The following is a 21,085-nucleotide window of genomic DNA, read 5'->3' as shown; positions in this document are numbered from 1 at the left end:
AGTAAACTAGTGAGAGACCTAAAAACAGACTGTAGAAGGTAGCAAATGTAACCCCACTATTTAAGAAAGGGGGGAGAGAGAAAATGGGGAACTGCAGACCAGTTAGCCTGACATCAGTAAGGACATGGTAACAGGGCATTTAGAAAATAATAATAGGATTGGGCAGAGTCAACACGGATTTATGAAAGGGAAATCATGTTTGACAAATCTGTTAGAGTTTTTTGAGGTTGTAACTAGCAGAATAGATAAGGGGGAACCAGTGGATGTGGTGTATTTGGTTTTTCAGAAGGCATTCGATAAGGTGCCACACAAGAGGTTATTAAACAAAATTAGGGTTCATGGGATTGGGGGTAATATACTAGCATGGATGGATTGAGGATTGGTTAACGGACAGAGAGTAGGAATAAATGGGTCATTTTCGGGTTGGCAGGCTGTAACTAGTGGGTTACTGCAAGGATCAGTGCTTGGGCCTCAGCTATTCACAATCTACATCAATGATTTGGATGAGAGGACCAAATGTAATATATCCAAGTTTGCTGATGATACAAAGCCAGGTGGGAATGTAAGTTGTGAGAAAGATGCAAAGAGGCTTCAAGGGGATATAGGCAGGCTAAGTGAACGGGCAAGAACATTGCAAATGGAATATAATGTGGAGAGATGTGAAGTTATCCAAGTTGGTAGGAAAAATAGAAAAGCAGGTTATTTTTTAAATGGTGAGAGATTAAGAAATGTTGGTGTTCAGAGGGACCTGGGTATCCTTATACACGAATCACTGAAAGTTAACATGCAGGTACTGCAAGCAATTAGGAAAGCATAGTTATGCTGGCCTTTATTACAAGGGGATTTGAGTACAAGAGTAAAGACATTTTGCTGCAATTATATAGGGCCCTGGTGAGACCACACCTGGAGTATTATGTACAGTTTTGGTCTCCTTACCTAAGGAAGGATATACTTGCCATAGAGGGAGTGCAACGAAGATTCACCAGACTGATTCCTGGGGGAATTGTCCTATGAGGACAGATTGAGTAGACTAGGCCTATATTCTCTAGAGTTTAGAAGAAAGTGAGGTGATCTCATTGAAACATACAAAATTCTTACAGGGTAGATGCAGGGAGGATGTTTTCCCCTGGCTGAGAAGTCTAGAACCAGGTGTCACAGTCTCAGAATAAGGGGTCGGCCATTTAGGGCTAAGATGAGGCAAAATTTCTTCACTCAAGAGTGTAGAGAATCTTTGGAATTCTCTGCCCCAGAGGGCTGTGGAGGCTTAGTTGTTGAGTATATTCAAGACAGAGATCGATAGATTTTGGATATTAAGGGAATCAAGGGATATGGGGATAGTGCAGGAAAGTGGAGATGAGGTAGAAGATCAGCCATGAATGGTGGATCAGGCTCAAGGGGCCAAATGGCCTACTGCTGTTCCTATTTCTTATGGAGTGACTTACCCGAGTACCAGTGGGCGACCTTCCAGGCCATCCAATCTTAGCAGGATGACAGCCGGTCAGGTGTTTCTTTATGCCCGTTTTGTGAATGAGGCTCGGCTGTTAAAATTGACCGGGTCTCCCATGGCAACTCCTGGGGGGAAGTCAGACTCCTCTTCCCTGCTTTCCACCCGGGAGTTAAAATCCCTGTTATAGTTGCCTAATACACTGAGGATTATTTTGATAATTCACTTTAAATTTCTTTTCAGTGATCTGAGCAAACCTAAGGCAAGGCATTTCATTTTACTGCCTTGTGTCTTTCTTTTCTTCTTACTGGTTTTTAATTATACTGCCCAATTTAACAGTCTCTCCCCTAGCAGTCATCAGGAACAACCATATCCTGCCTACCCCTAGATATTGCAAATAATTGTTTGGATTAGAATAAGGGGGAAAATGATATATGCAACAGGAAATCTTGTTTCGAATTAGTTACCCTATTGGAGCAGAATATTTTGATATTCAATTTAGAAGCAAACAAATTCATTTCTGGAACCCCCCAAGTCAGTTCAAAAGCTTATCAACTGCATCTCAATGGAGTGCCTTTTCATAGAATAAACTTTATGACCATTAAGACAATTGGTCGTTGTAGTGAAAATGCCCTGAATACAATAACCTGCAACTACATATTTTGAAGGCACCATGCCGAAGGGAAGATAGAAGACATTGCCAGTGATACCAACTTTGTGTCACTCTTAAAACTGGGATCCTGTTAATCCAATAGCAAGTGGGTAGTACTAATATAACTTATCGTAATCTGATATAGGTTCATCACAGGGGTAAATCATTAATGTTGGTTAACCAATTAAGCTAGTTATTGGGGATGGATCCAATTGAATTAAGTAATTCTACATATTCTGAACTTTGAAACAGTGTGCAGCATCAATGATATAAGTCATACAACCCATGTTTTAATAATACTGATAGACTAAATGTAATACTGAAAAACCTACAGAAATGTCAATCACACTCGTTGCAGGAAGAATTATGTTGCCTGAAAAGAAGAATGGAAGATAGGGGCACAGACGAGAACATTTTATGTACAGGCTTACAGCCTTCAGTCAACGGTAACACTCTTGCCTCTGAATCAGAACGTTGTAATTTCAAGCCCCACTCCAGAGACTTGAGCGCATAATCTAGGCTGGCACTTCAGTGCAGGACTGAGGGAGTTCTGCACTGTCGGAAGGTACCATCTTTCAAATGAGAAGTTAAACTGAGGCCCACCTGCTATCTCCTATGGATGTAAAAGATCCCTCAGCACAATTTGAAGTAGGGCAGGGGAGTTCTCAAAGTGTCCTGGCCAACATTTATCTCTCAACCAACGTCATCAAAAACAAATTATCTGGTCAATTATTTCAATGCTGTTTGTGGGACCTCGCTATGTCCAAATCTTTTAAACTTTGTTCTTGGATTATAGTTATCACCAACAAGACCCATCCCTAGTTACCCTTGAGAAGGTGGTGGTGAGCCGCCTTTTTGACCCGCTGCAGTCCGTGTGGTGAAAGTACTCCCACAATGCTGTTAGGTAGTTAGTACCTGGATTTTGACCCAAAGATAATGGTCCAGATTTTGGGGGGCTGATGACGGTGTAGCCGTAAGCTTTGTAAAAGGCCCCGCAAGTTCCAGGTTTCCGCATGTGCTATGCATGCGTGAAAACCCGGAACTTGCGATGTTAAGGTTCGCCTTGACGGATCCTCCGAACCGAAAGAAAAATCCCTTTCGCTGGCGCAGAGTTGGGCTATTTGGACAACTACTGCCCAGCAAATGCCCATGAAACCCTTACGCCTGGTAAAAGCAGGCCTACTTTCACCAGCATAAGGATTAATATAAATGTTAAATTAAACATTTAAATATAAAAAATCATCCACAAACATTTAAAATTGTTCATGTAAATTTTGGCCCAGATTAAAATATTTAAAATTATTTTTCAAAAATTAAATTTTTATTGTAAGTGCTTCATTAAAGGGACTTTTACTTAAATGTGAAAATGGGAACATTTATTTTTATTCCAGTTATGTAAATTATTAAATTATTTGGGGATTCCTCATATGCTAATGGAGATTCTGTTCGTAAATGGAATCCCCATATGAATATGAGGAATCCTCCTTTCCGATTGGAGGACCTAGCCCACGTGATCCCAGGGATGCTTCCAAACCGCCTGTGTCCCTGGGATCTGTGGGCCTTTACGCAGGCATATGCCTGCAGGCCCAAGACCAGAAGTCTCCAAAGCCCGGGTGCCAGAAGTTAGGTTCGGATTTTTTTCAGTTTGGAGGCGTACTCCGGAGGTATGCCTCCAACAGCAAATTCCGGCCCATTGAAGGAATGGGTGATATATGTCCAAGTCAGGATCGTGTGAGACTTGGAAGGGAACTTGGAGGTGGTGGTGTTCCCATGCGCCCGCTGGCGTTATCCTTCTAGAGGTCAGGGGTTTGGGAGGTGCTGTCAAAGAAGCCTTGGCGAATTGCTGCAGTGCAATTGGCTGCTGCATTTCCTAAATTGCAACAGAAACTACACTTCAAAAGTATTTCATTGGTTGTAAAGCGCTTTGGAACATCCTGAGGTTGTGAGAGGCGCTATATGAATGCAAGTTCCTTCTTTCTTTCTTTACATGGCCTTATTTTGAAAAGCAGCGCATTCATAGAGTTTGGATCACCAGAGAGGTTTTCACTGCGATATGTGCAATGCTGAATCCAACATTAGAAGAATCCCCATTGACATCAACTACTCTGACACTGTCTGTTAAAATCGCAACAGGCCCTGATATTTACAGGGAGGTGGGGAGGGTGCGGGGGAGCATGGGGAAAACCCGGCAAGACCGGAGATGTGGAGGGAAACAACAACAACTTGCATTTATATAGCATCTTTAACGTAGCAAAATGCCCCAAGGCACTTCAAAAGAGCGTTGTCCATCAAAATTTGACACCGAACCCACCACAGGCAGGTGGAGAGCTTATGAATACATATAAATTGAGGTCCTATGATGCAAATAGGACCTCAATGTCATTTTAACGTGAAATCACAATACTCCCATTCAGTGCTCAAACTTACAGTGAAACCTAGCTGGATAGGTATCTCAGAACCACTGAAGCAGTGTTTAAAGGGGCACTTAACAACAAGAACTTGCATTTATACAGCGCCTTTAACACAGTAAAGCACCCCAAGGTGCTTCACATGAGTGTAATCAGACAAAAATTGACATCGAGCCAAAGAAGGAGCTATCAGGACAGAAGCTTGATCAAAGTGTTAGATTTTAAGGAGCATCCTAAAGAGGAGAGGTAGAGAGGCAGAGAGGTTTAGGGAGGGAATTCCAAAGCTTAGGGCCAAGGCAGCTGAAGCCACGGCTGCCAATAGTGGAGTGATTAAAATCGGGAAAGAGCAAAATGCCAGAATTGGAGGAGCACAGAGATCTTGGAGGCTTATATAGCTGGAGGAGGTTAGAGAGATAGGGAGGGGTGAGGCCATGGATGGATTTGAAAACAAGGATGAGAATTTTAAAATTGAGCTGTTGCCGAACCGGGAGCTGATGTAGGTCAGATAGCACTGGGGTGAAGTGTGAACGGGACATGGTGTGAGTTAAGATACCGGCAGCAGAGTTTTGGATGAGTACAAGTTTATGTAGGATGGAAGATGGGAGGGCTGCTAGGAGAACATTGGACTAGTCAAGTCTAGAGGTAACAAAGGCATGGATGAGGGTTTCAGCAGCAGATGAGCTGAAGCAGGGTCGGATTTAAATCCTGCCGAATTTAATGGCTGGGTTTCACGACCCTAGGAAACCTGGCCAGTAACTGTTAAATTTAAATCAGGCTCGCAATTGTGCCGTAGGAGCCTGATTTAGATACGTTAATGAAGTGTCCCACCTCTCCAAGGCGGAACACTTGCACGGCATGCTACCCGCTGCCATAAAAATGGCAGCAGGCATGTTCGCAGGGAGTTGGGGACGTGTCCCCTGTTTCTTAATTTTTAAGCCCTCTCCTGTCTGCCATGTGGGGTTTAATATCAAGGCCTATGAATCAATCTGATGATTCACATTAATTGTAATGTTTCCTATTCTGACAATATGTTAATAATTTGTGAAGGCCATAAAATGATCCTCCTGTTGATTGTCAAATTCCTGGGTCAATGCACGAGTACTTCATCCTCAGTTATTTTTATATGCCTACTTTATTTGATCAATACAACCCAGCTACAAAGCTGACTCTTGATGAACTATAGCTAATATGCCTGTAGAATTAAGCACACAAAGTAATACATTTCATTATGAAACACACCTTTGGTTTGTTAAGTGCCTTGACAACGCTTGTAGAATAAACCATATGAAGGGTGTAAAATCTTTGTAGTAAAGTATTCTGTTCAAGGCAGCATCCCCATTGATATCAATGAGGAATAGTCCATACCCAGATTATGCTCGTGGAGGAACTCCAGTAGACTGTGCCAGGCATAATCAGTAAGTATCAACAAAAGAGGTCTGTAATCAACTCATACAAAACATATGAAAATGATGGGCAGGAAAAGACCAGCTGATCCATCAAGTCTGCCCCACATTCATGATACCTGGAGCATCATGACTAGACACTTCCTACCCCCCAGCAGTCATGTAATCTCCTGGGAGAGGCAGAAAACAGAAAAAGAAATCTAGGGCCAAAAAGGGAATAAAAATCTGGAAAATTCCTCTCCCAGGTGAACAAAGTCAGTCCAGGAGACCACGTTAACCATGTTTACATTAACTGTTAAATCACTTACCTTTTATAAGATGTAAGCTCTACCCTAGTCAAGAACTGGTCCAGATCCCTTTTAAGGCATGGAGAGAGTCAGCACACCCGCACAGGACAGCAAAGTATTCCAAAAGTATTCCATAACACCATAGCACATCATTTACATTTGGGGAATTGCATTTGCCAATTTGGCTCAGTCAACTAGTATTAACACTTCTATAACACACCTATCTGTATGTGTGTTAGGCAAATTTTCATCCATATGAACCAATTGCCAAATACCTTTACCCATTTCCATTGGCAACAAATCTCAAATTTTCAGTTTTTTTTAGATTTTCTTAAGTGGTGCAACAATGTTAACATTGTTTAAAGGGAAGTTAATCATCTATAGCGTAATGGTCTATATTGGGTATTTAGCTGCTGAAACATTTAACATCCAAGAAAAAAATTATCTTTCTTAACTGTTAATCAGTCTTCTGAAATAAATGCTGCAAGATCACGAAAAGGTTAAACAAATCATGTATTACCTGCTTCTTTTGTACGCCCTCGCTCCCAAGGACTAAACACCGACCCTCCTTGATTTGATGCAATAATTCTGTATAAATATTCTTCAAAAAGTTCATAATAACATGTTAAATAGTAACAAGAGAAAGTAAATACTGAAAATCTGTATGAAGAATTTGTATGAAAGAGTCTGTAATTTCATATTTTACCTGTAAATGGATGCAGACCGGCATCATATATCGTGTGTTTTTTTCCAGTATACACAACAATGGAGTTATTTCCTCTGCAGTTACCAGCACTGTCAGGTGATAAGCATCCATCCAGATTGACTCTGACAGCAATAGTGGATGCAGCCGCCAAGTTTACGACAGCACCTTTTGTAAATCTAACATCTTTTATACAGCCACCGAAACCTGGCAAATAATGAAAGTAATAACAGGGAAAACAAATCCATGATTTCTACCTTAATTAGAGCTCTTCACTCTCTCTTTACACAGTATACCAAATTAGGCATATCACCAACAGAAAGGAAAGCCATCATTGTTCAACTTAGAAAAAAACGATATTGTTGCAATCACCCTTAGCAACTAATATATGAACTTCACACTTAGCAATTTTGCATTGCATGGTCTGTTTATGTGGCATTGGTGGAGAGTAATGTAGGTCAAAGTATTAGTGAATTAAAAAAAATCCTGAGACAGCAGGAGGGCTAAATAAGTGAAGGGGAAAATGTAATATCCTTCAAGTACGCACCAAAACATTGGCTGAATCATTTTTTTTTTATATAAAAGGTGGAAAATTACTATTAGTGTCTGTGAGCTGTTCCCCAATTATTAATTTCCAACCATAAAGATTTTATCTAGCAGTCAATGCAAATTCAATATATTTTGACTGTCTTTGCAGCCAGTATAGTGCACAATATTTCTTGATATCAAAATACTTTGCAAAGAATAAGACCCATGAAAACAGAGGGAATGAAGAAGAACCTGAAACCATTTAGCTCGGAATCAGAGGCTGTGATTTCAAACCGCGCTCCAGGATTTGAGTGCTGTCTTCTTTTGCACACTTTGTACAAAAATAATAAATTGCAGGACAACGGAGTATTACAGTTTAAACTCTTTTATGAAGCATCAGGTCTGTGATCTCAATCATACCGCACAGTGGGGATAAGATGGAGTTAGGACCCCTAGCCTCCTGGGTCTTCCAAACAATAGCAGTCCTTACAGATGCCTGCAGGCCAATGATAATTCAATATGCAAATGTTACATCCCCTTTCTTTTAAAAGAAAAATGTTATGCATTACTTTTAAACCTTTCTTCTACCTAATGTTCTTGGTAGCATAAACATATAAGTAAACTCAGCATTTAACTAGCACTGAGAACATCTCAACGTTTCAATAACGATGTACAGTTTTTTTTAGGGCAGCGATCCGCCGACCCTTTGACAGTTCACAAGTCAAGGATAACTCTAGGCTTGACCTCTCGTCCCAACCTTGTGTGGTATGGAACTGAGCATGCTCCTGAATCAGTCAACAGTTCAGGTTCAGGTTTAGGTTCAGGTAAGTATGATGTGTTTTGTGTATTGCTCTGTTCATCACACTCTGTTGAACTGATCCTCTTGTCGGAATGACGGTGTTGTTCCTTGGTGTTCAGGAGGTGCCTGCGATTGCGGCGGTACACCCGTCCTTCTGGGGTGCGGACGTGATACGATCGCTCAGTGTCAGCTGGCTGGATGACGACTGCTGGCTTCCAGTAGTCATGCTCCTGGATTCTGATGGATTCTCCATTGTGCAGCGGCGGTAGTCTAGCTGACCTGTCATAGTATCTCTTTTGGTGTTACTGTCTCTGTACACGTTTTGCATGCACTTGCTTGCAGCTGACGACCTCTGGCTGCAGCTGCTGGTTGGTGCTTGGAAGGATTGAGCGAAGTCTGCGGCTCATCAACAGCTGTGCTGGTGACTTGAAGTTGTCAACCGGAGTGTTGCGGTACTCAAGGAGACTGATGTAGGGGTCTCTTTTGTCCGCTTTGGCTTTGTCCTTGTCCATGAGTGTTTTTGCAATCTGGACAGTTTTTTCAGCAAGGCCATTACTTTGAGGGTAATGTGGGCTTGATGTGACATGTGTGAAATCCCATGCCTTGGCAAACGACTCGAACTCTTTTGATTTGTATTGGGGGCCATTGTCTGAGACTAAAGTCTCTACTATGCCATGCCTGGCAAAAGCTTGTGGATCACAGCTGCAGATGTGGTGCCGTGAAGCTTGTCTAGTTCAAAAAATCTGCTGTAGTAATCAACAGTCACTATGTAGTCCTCGTTGTTCCATGTGAACAGATCCATTGCCGTGACCTGCCAGGGCCTGTCTGGGATACGGTGAGGTATCATGGGCTCTTTGACATTTGATGGGCGGCATTCTAGACAAATGGAACATTTTCCGACAATGTCCTCAATGTGTTTGCACATTCCGGGCCAAAACATAATGTCACGTGCTCTTTGTTTGCATTTTTCCATACCCATATGTCCAGCGTGAATTTTTGTCAACATCTCTTCTCTGAGACTGGTAGGAATGATGATTTTCTCCCTTTTGAAGATGATTCTGTTGATTTGTGACAGTTCATCTCTGTGATTCCAGAATTCAGATATGCTCCGAGGGCATTTCCTCCTTTCCTCAGGCCATCCTTCGTGTATGACTTTGCTCAGCAGTGTGAGTTGTGCATCTTTCTCTGTTTCTGCTCGGATCTCCTTCAGTTTTGAGTCACTCACAGGTAAGCTGTTGTACACCATGTGCACCAGCACATCCATGCCTTCACTGAGGCTGCTGTCCTGGTAGCCAAGAGACTTTCTGGAGAGCATGTCTGTGGCAGGAATGTCTTTGCCTGGACGGTGAATGATTGTGAAGTCGTACTTCTGTAGCTGAAGGATCATTCTCTGTAGCCTTGGTGGGGCTGCGGCTAGTGGTTTCCTCATGATTGACTCGAGGGGCTTGTGGTCGGATTCCACAATGACTTGTCGGCCATAGGCGTACTGGTGGAAACGCTTACATCCAAACAGAATTGCATATAGCTCTTTCTCGATTTGAGCATAGTTGATTTCACTGTCTGAGAGAGATCTGGAAGCGTAGCCGATGGGCTTTCCTTCTTGCAGTAATACTGTGCCTAGTCCGTACTTTAATGCATCCACTTGTAGTCTGAGCTTTGTTGGGGTCGAAGTAGGCAAGAATTGGTCCTGGTTCTCTGGTGATTAGGTCTTTCATTTTCTGAAATGCTGTGTCATGTTGTTTGTCCCACAGGAACTCATTGGATTGTTTGAGCAACTGACGCATGGGTGCGTTGATTTCGGAGAGGCTCGGGGCAAACTTGGCTAAGTAGTTAACCATGCCTAGTACTGTCTCTAGCTCTGCATGGTTCTTCGGCGGCTCCATCTTCTTGATGGCGGAGATTTTCTCCGGATCCGGCTTAATGCCATCAGTTGAGAGGCGATGCCCGAAATAACTGATCTCAGTGGATCCGATTATGCTTTTCTCGGGGTTGAGCCAGATACCTTTCTCCCGTGATCTTTGTAGCATTGCACGGAGGTTCCTGTCATGTTCCTCTCTATTCCTGCCATAGATGAGGATGTCGTCTACGATTGCAACTACTCCATCGAGGCCTTCATAGGTTTCGTTGATCTTCCACTGGAATTCATCCTGAGCTGAGATAAGACCAAATGGTAAACGCAGAAATCGGTAGCGTCCAAATGGTGTGTTGAATGTTGTTAGCTTAGATGACTCTTCCGTGAGCTTGATAGTCCAGTATCCTGATCGTGCATCCATTACACTGAAGTAACGTGCTCCCACTAGTTTGGGTGTGATGTCATCTAGCATTGGTAGAGGGTAGTGAGGGCATTTGATAGCCTTGTTCAAATCTCTGGGGTCGAGACAGACTCTGAGCTTGCCTGTACGTGGTTTCTCAACCACTACTAACGCGTTGACCCACTCTGTCGGTTCTGTTTCCCGATGATTTCAGTATTCTCCATGCTCTGCAGCTCCTCCTTCAGGCGACTACGTAGAGCAAGGGGTATCCTTCTCGGTGGGCAAACCACAGGGGTTGCTGCTGGGTCAAGGTGAATAGTGCATTCACCTGGGAATAGTCCGATTCCTTTGAAAACGTCAGCAAACTCCTCCATGACTGTCTGCTTCTCAACTGGTGCTGTCAATGATAGCACTAGCTTGACGAGGTCCATGTCTAAACATGCCTTTAGACCTAGCACTGGAGGTGCTAGAGTGTCAACAATGTAAAAGTCCAACATCATGTCTCTTTCTTTGTACTTGCATTTCATCACACATGTGCCTTTTACAATGAGCTGCTCACCCCCATAGCCGGTCAGTCTGCATGAGGTGGGCTGTAGCTCACACTCATCCTTCAAGCTGTGATACTCACTCAGAGGAATTACATTAACCTGAGCTCCAGTGTTTAGTTTAAACCTAAGCTCTGTGCCCTGTTTTCCTACCTCAATATCGGCAAAGGCTTGTTCAGTCTCTGAAATCTGTTTTTTCTGTGACACAGAATCAATAAACAGTTACTCTGCATTTGGCTCTCTATCTGGCATTTGACTGTCACTCACTGTGTGTACTGCTTTTCCAAAAACAGTCCTGCAAACTTCAGCAAAGTGGTTCCGTTTACCACATTGCCTTCCTTTGGCGGGGCATTGCTCTTTTTCCCCGTGCATCTTGTTTCCACAATATCCACAGTTTTTGAAGCGTTTTATGTCTGTGTCGCTCATTTTTAGAACTCTCTGTTCTTTCTGTTCTGAAACATACTCTCTGGGCGGTGTTCTTTGGTGTGTGTCTATTGACTGCATGCACTATCTGTTCACATGAGCTGCTCGTGGCACCGGTTATGGTTTTCAACTGTGCTTGGGCTATCTCGTGCGATCTAGCTATGTCCATAGCTTTGTCCAGCGTTAGTCCGGACCCAACATTCAAAAGTGTCTCTCTCACTTTAGCTGAATGTATTCCAAACACGATGCGGTCTCTGACCATCTCATCTTTGTCTGCATATTCACTGTCTTTTACCAGCAGTTTTAACTCAGTCACGAACTGTTCAAACGACTCACTAGCTCCTTGTACTTTCTCCTGAAACTTGTACCTAGTGAATATTGTATTTGTCTTGGGCATCACATATGCTTCAAAATGGTCAAAATAACTTTTCAGTACCTTTGCTTCATCCGCGGTGAGAGACCATGTGTTAAAAATGTCTCTCTCTTTTTCTCCAATCCACAGGAGTAGGTAGCTGCATCTTTCTTCCTCCCCTTTGCGTTTCAACGGACCCGAAAACATCAACTACACGTGTTGCTTGAACTTGCTCCATTCTCTAAGATTCCTAATTCATTCGAGGTAAGGGAGCTCCAACGATGTCCATTTCAAATCCCTGTTCTGACACCATGTCTTGATTTTGCACACTTTGTACAAAAATAATAAATTGCAGGACAACGGAGTATTACAGTTTAAACTCTTTTATGAAGCATCAGGTCTGTGATCTCAATCATACCGCACAGTGGGGACAAGATGGAGTTAGGAACCCTAGCCTCCTGTGTCTTCCAAACAATAGCAGTCCTTACAGATGCCTGCAGGCCAATGATAATTCAATATGCAAATGTTACAAGTGCCACATTGCCAGAGGGTGAAACATTAAACTGAGGCCCCGTCCACTTGGCCCCGTCAGATGTAGTTAAAAGATCTCATGACACTATTTGAAGAAAGGCAGGGAGAATGCGCAGGGTCCTGGCCAATGTGCAACCCTCAATCAAAAACAAATTAACTGGTCATTTTTCTCATTTGCTGCTTGTGGAACTTTGCTGTGTGCAAATTGGCTTCTGTGTTTACCTACAACATAACAGTGACTACACTTCAAAAGTAATTAACTGGCAATGAGGTGTTTTGGGACACGCTGTGAATATGAAAGGCGACATACAAATAAAAGTTCTTCTTTATATCATTTAAAAACAACCTCAGCATTTAAACGAATGTCTACTAATATTATATAAATAGTCTTATTTGCAGTCGGGATGATGGCAAACTGGCAGCTTTTGCCGTCATTCCACCTCTGAAACTGACTCCAACTTTGCAATTTGGCACAATCCTGAAGTTGCGGTCTGTCAATGACAACTTTGAAACTCCTCTTGAGTGCCGGGCTCTTTTGCCGGCACTCCGATCCCAGGTGGTCCAGCTGGGCCCCGGGTCGTGCTGCACTAGGCCCCTCCCCTTTAATAGGGGTGGAAAGCCTGCAGTACCGCGGCGCTGCAGCACAGAGCGCCGTGATATTCACTGGTAGTGCCAAGAGGGAGGTGGGGCGCTTCCAGTAGTGCCCCGCCTCCCTCTTGGGGCGCTACCAGTGAATTTCAGGCGCTAACTTTTTCGAAGCGCTAACAGTAGCGAAGTTAGCGCCCCAAAGGGGGCGCAACCCAATTTTGTCCCCAAAAGCTTTAAGAAACTTTTCAAAAAATGTTTTAAAGTTTTTTTTTTAAGTTTGACCATCTTTAGTGAGTTTTATTAGTTCTCAGGCAGGCTGCTTGATGGATTGTCACTGTTCTATCGCAAGGGAGGGGACAACTAAAATTATCAAATTCTCCCACTCCAAATTGTACTCCTTGCTGATCAGTCATTAAGCAGAACTGGTAGTCATGAAGAAATTGGTGGACCATCTTGCTCTTCAAGCTAGAGTATGTGGTAATGGTAACATATAAAAGAAAGAACTTACATTTTTCATGACATCAGGACATCCCAAAGCACTTCACAGCCAATGCAGTACTTTTATTTTTAAGTGTCGGAAATGCGGGAGTCATTTGTGCACATCAAGGTCCCACAAACAGCAATATGATAATGACCGGATAATCTTGTTTTAGTGATGTTGGTTGAGGGATAAATATTGGCCAGGATACCAGGGAGAACTCCTCTGCTCTTTTTCAAATAGTGCCATGGGATCTTTAACATCCACCTGAGAGGGCAGTTGGGACCTTTGTTTAATATCTCATCCAAAAGATAGCACCGCCGACAGTGCAGCATTCCCTCAGTACTGCCTAGATTTCATGCTCAAGGCTCTGGAGTGAGACATGAACCCACAACCTTCTGACTCAGAGGCAAGAGTGGCGCCACCGAGCCACGGCTGACACTGACATGGAAAGAATTAGGCAAATTTAGTATTTTTATAAAAATCTGCAAGGCTTTCACTAAGAATACGTTTTCTGAGCATTTGAAAACCTGTTCCAAATCAAAGACAAAATCTGTGTAAATTTTCACAAACCTTGTTTTAGTTCACATTCTCTGCAAAAGCTTTCTGCTTCAGTTGGGATTCCGCCAAGATAAATTGGAGAGTTTATATGCAGCTCTTCTTCATCAGTAACCAGCTCTTGTTTAACTTGCCCATTCACATTCACTGATGCCACTGTACCGTGCTTCTTAAGTATAATGCTTTTCCATTTTCCATCACAGTAAGAAAGTCCCAACCAGAGGTCAACTCGAGTTGCACTTGAACTTGTATTAAACATGAAGCTCAAAATTCCACTGTGCAATTCAGCCTATGGGATCACATTCCAAAATTAAAAACCAATTTAAAGTGTTTACTAGTATTTTTTCCATTCAATTAATACTGCACTTATGATCTTGTAAATCAATGGAGCACTTGAATTGCATGATGAAAGTTGTTCACGTATTTTAATTTGCACAGATTGGAAATAACTAGATATAGCAATTAGCAATAAAATCATAGACACTGATGCATCCTTGAATTTCCAATAAAACAGTAGAGGCTGCTCCATATTTAAATTGGCAAAACACACCTTAATTAATAAAACCTCCCTATTTCTTCCAAATGAATACTGAAATGCTAATTAATACTAATGTTAAATATTCAAAAATTAATAATCTTTACTTACAACAAAACACTTAATAGCAAGTTGAAGACTGAAAATCATTACTAACTCATAATTATTGTCATAGCTGCTTCATAAATAGATTTTGGTTTTATTGAAAATTTAATGCAGCATGTTTCAGTATTCCAAAATGCATTTAAAAAAAAGAAACACAAGCATATATTTCACAAATTTGCATACCATGTACAGTGCTTTAACCACTGGTAGCCCATATTGGGAATTTGGTCGCACAGGTTAGTGGGCCAGCAGATATTCCATGAAATAATTTTAAATGGCAGGAAATTTTGTGAGGACCATTGACCTTCATGCCTGAATTCCTAATATGTGTCCCAAGCAGGCAAAACTCCACATTTGTCCTTTTTAATGGTAATGTTTGTGGGAATATTGAAACATGTTGTATTAAGTACGCAGTAAAAACAGAGGAAATGTTGGTTGAAAATGGAAAGGTAGGAGTCGAGGGTGAACTTTTTGAGGAGGGGGGTGATAACAATGATTTTGAAAGGGAAGAGAACAGTACCTGAGGATAGGGAACCCTTGGTCAGCAGTAGCAGTTCAGTGGGAATGGGGTCCCTGAGGATAGCGAACCCTTGGTCAGCAGTAGCAGTTAAGTGGGAATGGGGTCCCTGAGGATAGCGAACCCTTGGTCAGCAGTAGCAGTTCAGTGGGAATGGGGTCCCTGAGGATAGCGAACCCTTGGTCAGCAGTAGCAGTTAAGTGGGAATGGGGTCCCTGAGGATAGCGAACCCTTGGTCAGCAGTAGCAGTTCAGTGGGAATGGGGTCCCTGAGGATAGCGAACCCTTGGTCAGCAGTAGCAGTTCAGTGGGAATGGGGTCAAAGAAGCAGGATGTAGGTCTCATGGACAAGATGAGCTCAGGTAAGTTTTTTTTCATTCTCGGGATGTGGGCGTCGCTGGCAAGGCCGACATTCATTGCCTATCCCTAGTTTCCCTTGAGGAGGTGATGGTGGGCCTTCTTCTTGAACTGCTGCACTCTATCACAGAAGATAGGAGATAAACTAGAGAAAGATATGGGTTTGGGGTTAAGTTGGTTGGAGCTTGGGGGAGGTTTGGCTTGGCGAACAAGGGAAAGGGGTGTGGGAGCAGCAGTAGAGGCAACTGAATGGATAGTGTCATTTTAGTGACATTTAGTCCATGACCTCTTTGCACTTGTTGGTGGCGAGTGTGGAGGGGGCAGGGCAGAGGGATTTAACGAGAGTGTTGGCAGTGGAGAGCAAAGACAACTTCCTGCTTCTTTTCTCCAAGACAATCCTAATGATAGTAGCCAGTTTTGGTATAAGAGAGTGAGGTCCATTAGTTTTTGCTGTCATCCAGCAAGGTCTTGTGACATATGCATAAACCAGCTGTGCGCCAGATATGCTCAAGTCTGTGTCCCTTGAACTTGAGGGAGTGAAGACAAGGGCCATACCAGGGGTACATCTGGGATAAACAGGGGCATCAGAGATGGAGCTGAGGTAGTAGTTGAGCAAGGTGATGGCTGCAAAAGTATTGTGATGAATGGAGAGCCAAAGGCTAGCCTGTTTGGATTTTGAAAGAGCAGTTGTAAGTGACAATTTTTTTTTTCCTGGGATGATGCAGAAGGAAGTGGGGTTGGAAAAAATTAGGGGTATGGTGAAGGATTCACGGGAATGATCAGAGATTACCTTGTCTATGATTGAGACCAAGGTCAAGGGGTGGCAGTGAATATGGGTAAGAGAGTTTATATGAAGGGAAAAGTTTAGGGAGAGCAGCAAATTCTGAGGAGAGAAGGCAATGGGAACTGAGAATGACATTGAAATCACCAAGGATACTGTACCACAATTAGCACTGCCATTTTTGATAAGCTGAGCCTTGAACCTTTCCCTCCTTAGCACAACGGATGAGTAACTCCATTGCTTTAACCACTTTGCCACCTCGGTACACTAAGATTCTGATTCATCTAATTGGCTCAAACTGAAGAAACTGTGCAACAGTCTAAATAACCTTCACTCGTGGCACTCATGTGGGGATACAGGCCACTTTGTTATTCAACAATCATTAATTTGTTCCTGCCCGTTGCATTCTTAACCACGTATTTTTTGGAGTCAGCGAAGGCGCCCACCACAGGCAGGCGGAGGGCACATGAATACATGTAAATCGAGGTACTATGATGCAAATAGGATCCAATGACATTTTTACGTGTAATCACAATACATCCATTCAGTGCTCAACCTGTCAGTAAAATCTAACTGGATAGGTCTCTCCGAACCACTGAAGCAGTATTTAAAGGCACACTCAACAGCAACAACTTGCATTTATACAGCGCCTTTAAAATAGTAAAGCATCTCAAGGCACTTCACAGGAGTGTATTCAGACAAAAATTGATACCAAGCCAAAGAAGGGGATAATAGGATGGGTGGCTAAAAACGTGATCAAAGAGGTAGGTTTTAAGAGCATCTTGAAGGAGGAAAGGTGGAGAGGCGGAGATGATTAGACAAGGAATTCCAATGTTTAGGGCCTAGGCAGCTGAAAGCCCGGCTGTCAATAGTGGGATGAAGGGAGTGGGGGATAAACAAGAGGTCACTCGTCTTCAAATAATTGGATCCTAGGATCTTTGTGCTATTTGGATTGCCAGGAGAGCTTCCAGATTTTGTGCTTTTTTGGTATATCACCATCAGTAAGCTTTATCTGCTTATCATGAGTGCTATTATTGCTAGTTTCATTTGGATGGAGGAACAGTTGTAAAAGAGGAGCAACAGTAGCCTCAGCAGCCAGCACCAACAGAAGCTGGACCTTTAGAAGACAACAAGTGAGGGGGGTCTGTGCAGGAGGCAAAACCCAGCACACAGGGTGTACAGGCCAAGCGCCATGGATCTATCTGAGGACCAGGGCATCAGGAGGTTGCGCTTCTCCAGAAAGGCTGTTGCAAACCTATGCAGACTCTTGCAATGGGACCTGCTGCCTGCTGGACTGGGGGGTCATGATGTGCCACTGGCTGTAAAAGTCACCATCGCCTTAACTTCTTTGCCACAGGAGGAGCCTTCACCTGCATCTCCCAGTCTGCAGTACACATTTGCAGTAAGCAGGTCACCAATGTCCTGTTCACCAGAGCTGACTGGTGCATTACCTTCCCCATTGTCCTCAACAGTCAACACAAGAGCGCTCGGGGATTTGCAGCATTGGCTGGCTTTGCTCGCATTCAGAGCGTCATTGACTGTACACATGTTGCCATCAGGGCACCGGAACACCAAGCAGCACCAATTGTGAATAGGAAAAGTTACCACTCCATTAATGGTTAGGTAGTGTCCAATCACAGAAACAGGATCATGCAAGTTTTTACAAGGTACCCAGACAGCTGTCACAATGCATTTATTCTACGACAGTCTATCATCACCCCAGCTTTGGACCCTTCCAGGAATGCAGCAGGATAGCTCATGTGGAACCAGGGATTCCCCCTACACATATGGTTCATGACACCCCGCTGCAACTCTGCAATGCCTGAGCAACACAATATAATTAAAACCAGGGGACCACCAGGATGACTGTTGAACACACCATAGAGCTGCTGAAGCAGAGGTTCAGGTGTCTCAACAGGTCTGGGGGCTCCCTATAATATGCCCCAGAAAGAGTTTCCTGCAAAATAGTGATGTGCTCCACATTGTACACTCCCTTAAACCTGCATTAAAGAACATTGAAACCATACAACCAGCTTCTAGACCAATGACATACTGACAATGCAGACTCATAAGCTGCTAAAAGACCACACTACAGACCAAAGAACCAAATATGATAAATGTAATTTCCAACACATTTTTGACCCAGGTGTGAACCCATGGTGCCTTTCTTACAAGAAAGTTTCCTAACTCTACTATTCCTGTGAGGTGCCCCCGCCTAGTGGCCTCAGCAAAGCTGGTGGAAGGCTGCTGTTGATCATGTGGGGACCTTTGAGATGCTTGTGGCCCATGACTTCTGGCTGCTCGAGCCTGTGAAAGCCCGGCTGCAAATTGCTGGACCTCAGCTGCTGCTGGGGCATCTGGCCCAGTTAATTTGCTGGCACCATGATGGGTAATTGTTGACATGCTGACATCCAGAGAGAGGGCAATATTTTCTGCTCCCATAGCGTCACTGCCACTTCCCGTGGGGCTGGAGCTTGTCACTTCCACTGATTTGTGGGACAGCAAAAATATCTGTCTCTGCAAGGTAGATGTCTGTCTCTCCAAGGCAGAGCACAGGTTTGAGCCCAGAGTCTGCATGGCAGCTGTTTGAGCTTCCACCAAAGCTGCGAAGGCTAGTGACACCGATTCCCTTTGTGAGGGCTCAACTGCAGCATCCCTGGAGGTCACCACACTCTCCAGGGTAGACTGCAGAGTGCTGATGCCATGCGAGATGACACCACACAGGCTGGAAGTGGACTGCTCTGCACTTTGAGCCATAGTGCTGAAAATCCTTGGCAGGCCTTTCTGGTATAATAGCTTGTGTGAGGCAAGTGGTTTTCTTTTTATAACTGAGCCCTTAAAGTCCTCATTTCTGTTCTTTTCAGCAGAGCTGGGAGAGGACTTTGCCCTCTAGCGAGCTGCCTCCTGGCCATCCATGCCAACACTACCTGCTGCTGCTCACTAGTGCTGGTTGTTTCACCACATGCATACCCCTCTATCCAACCAACCCGGAGTGCTACTGTCTGTGCTTGTACTTGGGAGGGATGGAGTATTGCCATTCGCGGAGGTATCTTCTTCACAAAGCTCTTGTTGTTGTGAAGAACCTAGAGGAAAGAGAAAAGTAACAAGAATCAGGATTGCACTGACAGGCTGGGTACAGGCAGCTGACAGTCCTGAGAATGCAACTTCAAGTTATGAAGTTTGCTGAATAACTGCTGAGATGAATGAAGGGTTACAAGTATGTAGACACCCTGCTCAGATAAGCTGCCAGCATCACCTTCCCCAATGCTCATGGCTCTGCCTGGACTACTTATGCCAGGACTTCATGTTCAGGTGAGGGAAATGATGCTGGGTACTCCTCCCAAGGTCTGGTCCTCTCCAAGAACACCAGGTAAATGCCTCATCTACCTTTGTTACCTTATTTAAGTCTTCCCTGCATAAGAATTTAACATTGTATAAACAATTGTGTGTACAATAGTGGAACCCATTTATAAAGATTATAATTAAAACCACTGTCCAAAGATGCTGCTGGCAAAACTGATGGCAATACTGTTCAGTCAAAAGGGGAAAGGCAAATTAAATTGACGTACTTCACAACTATTTCAACATTCTCACTCTGGCTGCCTGACAAATATTTGAAATCAAAACCAGGTTAATATTAGCACAGGTTGTAGTCAACGCTCCATATTGAGTTGCTAGCTATGCATTTAATGAGATCAAATCTGCAAAATTTGTCTAGTTCTTTTGTGCACTGTGCATGCCTCTAATGCTTTTTTTCTGATTGGCTCATGTAACAGTGTGGAAAATGAAATCTACCCAGAAGTCCCTGCATTAGCTCATGTCTATAATGCCAAGCATTTTCTTTTTACTGTCCTGTTCATATAGCTTATCACCAGCTGGAAAATACATATGCACTAACTCATGAAAATAGTAATTTTTACAAACTGAAAGGATGAAATCATGTATGCATTTCAACAGGAGGTATAAGTTAAGTGTGAAAATTTTCCTTTGTCATATGTAAGAAATGCAATAAAGTGAAAACTTGCAACAGGTCTGTAAGAATCTGAAAGGAGAAAAAAAAATAGGCTAGCATTTTGGGTCGAGACCTTTTGACAGTTCACACGAAGGCTCAGGTTTGTCTCGGTGTCTATTCTTGTCTGATTGCACTCCTGTAAAGTACCTTGGAATATTTTCCTATGTTAAAAGCGTTATATAAATGCAAGTTGTTATTGTTGTTGATTAGAATTATACTGTTCTTAGATGCCTTTGCTGAAATACTTCGTAGGATTTAACACTTCAATTTTGGAAGCAAAAATATCAGATCTAATGTATCAATTAGGAAACCTCTGGGATCATTTATTACATCTCACAGGATTTAATTGGACCTTAGTTGACAGCTTTAGACTGATATAAGCCTTGGGGCAACCCAGTAGCACATGCAAATTTGGAGGTATTAAAAATAAAAGGCAAAATAAAGACTGGAAGCAATGCAAAACTCAGATACTACCTTCAAAAAGGAAATTAAGTTGTAGCCACAGGCCATTTTTCCAATGAAGCAAATGCATATATAAATCAATTATGATTAATACTGACAGTTGATTGACCCTCCTGTGGACATGATAACCATCAATAAAATAATTCTTCATGATAAAAGCTTTAAATTACAGAAAGAAATGGACCCAAAAGGCCAATGTATTAACGAAGATTTGGCTTTATGAGTAACGACTTTAAAAGAGGATCCAAATACACATAAACCTTTTAGAAAGTTTGAAACTAGTGGGTGATAAACTGAGAACATTGCTGAGCCACGAACTTGCAATGCATTAGGTTTGATTCCAATGTAAAGAAAACTCTCAGGTCT

At 43.0% G+C, this 21,085-nt stretch overlaps 1 protein-coding gene across 7 annotated transcripts in view; it reads right to left on the bottom strand.

Moving 5' to 3' along the window:
* ush2a (Usher syndrome 2A (autosomal recessive, mild)) overlaps positions 1 to 21,085 on the bottom strand; it is a 1,396,947-nt gene that overhangs the window by 780,728 nt on the left and 595,134 nt on the right. For 6 of the 7 annotated variants that reach the window (XM_085981146.1, XM_085981156.1, XM_085981149.1 and 3 more), the window contains 3 exons: positions 13,967 to 14,240; positions 6,901 to 7,104; positions 6,715 to 6,795 (listed from right to left, as the gene is read on the bottom strand). In XM_085981146.1, the coding sequence (XP_085837272.1) occupies positions 6,715 to 6,795; positions 6,901 to 7,104; positions 13,967 to 14,240 (559 nt within the window). The remainder of the gene's footprint in view (positions 1 to 6,714; positions 6,796 to 6,900; positions 7,105 to 13,966; positions 14,241 to 21,085) is intronic. The other variant, XM_085981147.1, reaches the window with a different exon arrangement.

Source organism: Somniosus microcephalus, chromosome 3, assembly GCF_052327205.1.
Source record: "Somniosus microcephalus isolate GS21.2 chromosome 3, FLI_Smic_1.0, whole genome shotgun sequence".
NCBI lineage: Eukaryota > Metazoa > Chordata > Chondrichthyes > Squaliformes > Somniosidae > Somniosus > Somniosus microcephalus.
This window is presented reverse-complemented; position numbering and strand designations above follow the sequence as displayed.